General features: G+C 47.0%; 1 protein-coding gene across 1 annotated transcript; it reads left to right on the top strand.

Moving 5' to 3' along the window:
• Positions 1-1,372: 1,372 nt before the first annotated feature.
• Positions 1,373-3,295, top strand: LOC311041701 (kelch domain-containing protein 3-like; the record flags this gene model as incomplete). Its single annotated transcript, XM_084052180.1, has 3 exons — positions 1,373-1,800; positions 1,908-2,577; positions 3,263-3,295. The coding sequence occupies 3 exons, from the start codon at positions 1,373-1,375 to the stop codon at positions 3,293-3,295; spliced, it is 1,131 nt and encodes a 376-aa protein (XP_083908306.1).
• Between the last annotated feature and the right edge of the window lie 889 nt (positions 3,296-4,184).

Genomic DNA, 4,184 nt, shown 5'->3' with positions numbered 1-4,184 from the left:
TGTGGAGCCGACCCATGCGCCCAAGTATTTAAAGTGACTGACCTCCTTTAGCACAGTGCCTTCTGTTGTTGTTAGGGGCGGATGTTCTTGGGGGATGTTATAGGTCATGACCTCGGTTTTCTTTGCATTTAGCATGAGGCCAACCCTAGCACACTCTATCTCCACTCTGGAGAAGAGCTCCTGTGACTGCTTTACGTGGTCAGATAGATCAGTCTTAGTTTAAACAGCAAGTAACATCATTTTCGTTTCCTTGGCAACCAGTGTCGTGGTGACACTCATGCACAATATTTATCACAATTATTTTTGGGGCGGTGTAGCCGCCCCCTATAAGTGAGTTTTGGACACCGACCAAAAAATGTGTGTACCCCCTAACCCTTCCACTGTTAATGCATATTCATATCAGCCAATCACATTACAGCTAGTGTCATCACCACTAACTGTAATGTGATTGGCTGACTTTGCAAATTCAGGACTGTGATTGGCTAGTGAAACACATGACACATGTGCAGCCCTATGAATAGCAGTATGGACTTTAAAAAAAGTAATTTATCCTTTTTTTAAAGTGAGTCATGTTGTGATGACCACACACCGCCCACTTCACACTGGGTGTGATTTTTGGGGCGGCGTAGCCGCCCCCTATAAGTGAGTTTTGGACACCGACCAAAAAATGTGTGTACCCCCTAACCCTTCCATTGTTAATGCAAATCGATACTTTTTTCATATCAGCCAATCACATTACAGCTAGTGTCATCACCACTAACTGTAATGTGATTGGCTGACTTTGCAAATTCAGGACTGTGATTGGCTAGCGAAACACATGACACATGTGCAGCCCTATGAATAGCAGTATGGACTTTAAAAAAAGTAATTTATCCTTTTTTTAAAGTGAGTCATGTTGTGATGACCACACACCGCCCACTTCACACTGGGTGTGATTTTTTATTAACAACAAGGTTGTGTGGCAGGCGATCTTGATGCGAAGGAATACGATAGACACACACTCTGACATAAACGGAATGTTACCGACCCCTAAGGGTCCATTTGGACCCCCTGACAGAATGTTACAGACCCCTACATGTGGACCCCCTGGCAGTCCAGTCCTTGGACCCGACATGGAGAACCAGTAGCTCACTTGATTGGCCATCGCAACGGCTTTGTGTCGGCTTTGTGTGATTGGCCAAACTTTGCATGACTGTTTTTGCATACAAATTAATATTACGTGCAGCGTAAGTTTGACAGAACATCACAGTATAGCGGTCCATAACCTTACGGTTCATCAGAACATCACAGTATAGCGGTCCACAACTTTGCGGTTCATCAGAACATCACAGTATAGCAGTCCATAACTTTACAGTTCGACAGAAGATCGAAGATGTTCTGCTGGGCGGTACCTCCGGATTCCTGGAGATCTGGGGATCTGAGGGGACCAGATGACCCCCGTCAGGCTGTGGTCACCGTAGGACACAAGCTGTACTCCTTCGGAAGGTCTGGTGGATATACAACCCGGACATCAGCCTCTCAGATCTGTGTGTACATCTTAAACACGGTGGCTTTGCACTGGGTGAAGTTGCCCCCGGTGACAACAAGAAGACAAGGAGAGCGCCCCCCTGAGGTTCCCAACATGCTCGCAGGCCACTCGGCTGTGCTGGTAGAGGACATCGTCTACATCTGGGGGGACAGGCGTACTAACCAGCTCTATGCGTTCAACGTCGACGCCCACAGATGGTTGAAAACGGAGGTTTCTGGGACTGTTCCAGGGGCGAGGACCGAGCACTCAGCCTGCGTCTTGGGGAAGGTCATGTACGTCTATGGAGGTCGCCTTGCCAACAAATGGCCGGGTGAATGCAACAATGAACAATGTACAAGTTGGACACCGCCACAATGGTCTGGTCTTTAATCAACACTAGAGGACCTGCTTCATCCGATCACTCTGCCACCGTCATCGGGACAAAGATGTTTATATTTGGGGGCCGGGTGGGCTTGGGAACACAGATCGGGGCTACGGCCCAGAGGATCCGGGACTGCAACAACATCAGAGTGTTTGACACAGAGACCGACTACTGGCTAAGCATCACCCCTTCTACATCGCTTCTTCCAGAAGAAGCCTGCAAGCATTCAGCCTTTGCCTACGATGGAGAGCTGTACGTGTTTGGTGGCCACGAGACCTTCAAAGATCTGTGGAAGTTCAATACAAAGACCTTATCCTGGAAGAAGGTCGAGCCTAAGGGGAAAGGCCCGTCTAAGAGGTATGGTATGAGCTGTTGCATGGTGGGAGATCGTGTCTTCCTCTTTCGGAGAGACCTGTTCATCTTGGACTTGAGTCCTAGCCTGAAGACCTTATGCAAGATGGCAGCTATTCGGTACCGTCTGGATCAGTCTGAACTCCCAAAGGACATCAGGTGGGAGCTGGCAGTCATGACATCAGTTGGGAACTGGTATCAGGTGGGAACAGGCATCAGGTGGGAACTGGCTGCAGGTGGGAACTGGCAGCAGGTGGGAACTGGTAGAGTGCGGGAACTGGCAGCAGCTAGAAACTGGCAGCAGGGGGAACTGGCAGCAGGGGGGAACTGGCCTCAGGTGGGAAACAGAGTTAAAAATAATAGAGAGGGCACCCGAAATCCCCTCCCATCCACTTGCATTGAGTTGCTCACCCAGCGCATGAAGTGAATTCACCCCTTCTTCCGGGTTGGAAAGTGTGATGGGCGGGGCCTATTTGGGGCCACTGTGATACGCTCTGCGTCACAGAAGTGACGCGTTTTACGTCACAGAGGTGCGCGGCCCCGTGCGCAAGCTTGTGCGCAAGCTCGTGAGTCGAGCCCATTGGTCGAAACCGTTTTCGCTCGTACATTGTGCAGTGGCCCGTCCGTTTAAGCTGCAGTGCTGCAGTACCTATGAATGGCCAGCATGTCCAATGCGCTTCAATGCAACCACTGGGTTCTGGGGGCTTGGTGGGAACTGGCAGCAGGTGGGAACTGGTAGAGTGCGGGAACTGGCAGCATGGGGGAACTGACAGCAGGGGGGAACATAAAGTGACGTCAGTCTTCTATAACAGGAAGTGATGTCAGTCATCTATAACAGGAAGTGACGTCAGTCTTCTATAACAGGAAGTGATGTCAGTCATCTATAACAGGAAGTGAGTAAAAAAAAAAAAAAAAAAAGATATATGCCTACATTTTATTTAGTTCTTTATGTTTTGTTTTTCAAAAATCTAAACTTCTCCCCTAAACATTTAGCATTTGTTTGCTTGTTTGCTTGTTTACAGAGAAGAGGAATATTCTCACGTCAGCAGGAATAAGATTATCTAATTGCATGTCTGTGCACGTGTGCGTGTGTGTGTGCGTGCGTGCGTGCGTGCGTGCGTGCGTGCGTACGTACGTTCGTGCGTGTGTGTGTGCACGCGCGCGTGTATATATATATATATATAAAGAGCGCACTTATAGTATGGACTATAATGATAACATTAATGCTGACATATTGGCTCTGTTTGTGGTTCCAACCCAACATTACACACCATGTGATGGAGGGAAGTATTCGCAGAAACTTCATTCACGGGGGTAACCCAAAGAGAATAAAAGGGACAAGTACTGCCAAATACAGAGTCAATACAGATATGTGGCCATTAAAGGGACAAGGCCTGACAGACACACACATCTCCATATAATCTGTCACATCGGCAGTGGCACATAGACGTATATCTATCTATAGATATAGATATAGATATAGATAAATATATATATATAAAATAAATTGTGATATGATTTGATATGTATGGGAATAAAATAGACAAGGACTGACAAATACCAGAGATGGGTACCTCGGGTGCGCGGCTGCACGCTGCGCGAGCTGGCTTCCAATCGGCTTAAGTCAAGCTGCTTCGTGCGGCTTTTTGATTGATTGAATATTTTATTAGGCAAAAAATGTAAAACGCCACATTTACATTTAAAATACTTTGTCTAACAGGTCCGTTCATAAAAGTCCTTGCGGACTTGTTTCCAATGAGGGCCTTGTATTCAATTCATAGACATATATAGTGGCACCACAGTTCAATATCATTACACAAAGAAAATAAAAATAAAACAGCAAAAAAAAAAAAAAAACCACTATGTACAACAAAAGAAATAAAAAATGGGGGAAAGATATGTACAAGAACGGGGGGGGGGGGGGGTCAGGCCTCCTGAAAGGTG

This window comes from Gymnoscopelus microlampas (genome assembly GCF_963454915.1).
Source record: "Gymnoscopelus microlampas genome assembly, chromosome: 3".
Taxonomy (NCBI): Eukaryota; Metazoa; Chordata; class Actinopteri; order Myctophiformes; family Myctophidae; genus Gymnoscopelus; species Gymnoscopelus microlampas.
The sequence above is the reverse complement of the archived record's forward strand: the minus strand, read 5'-3'. Positions and strand labels throughout refer to the sequence as shown.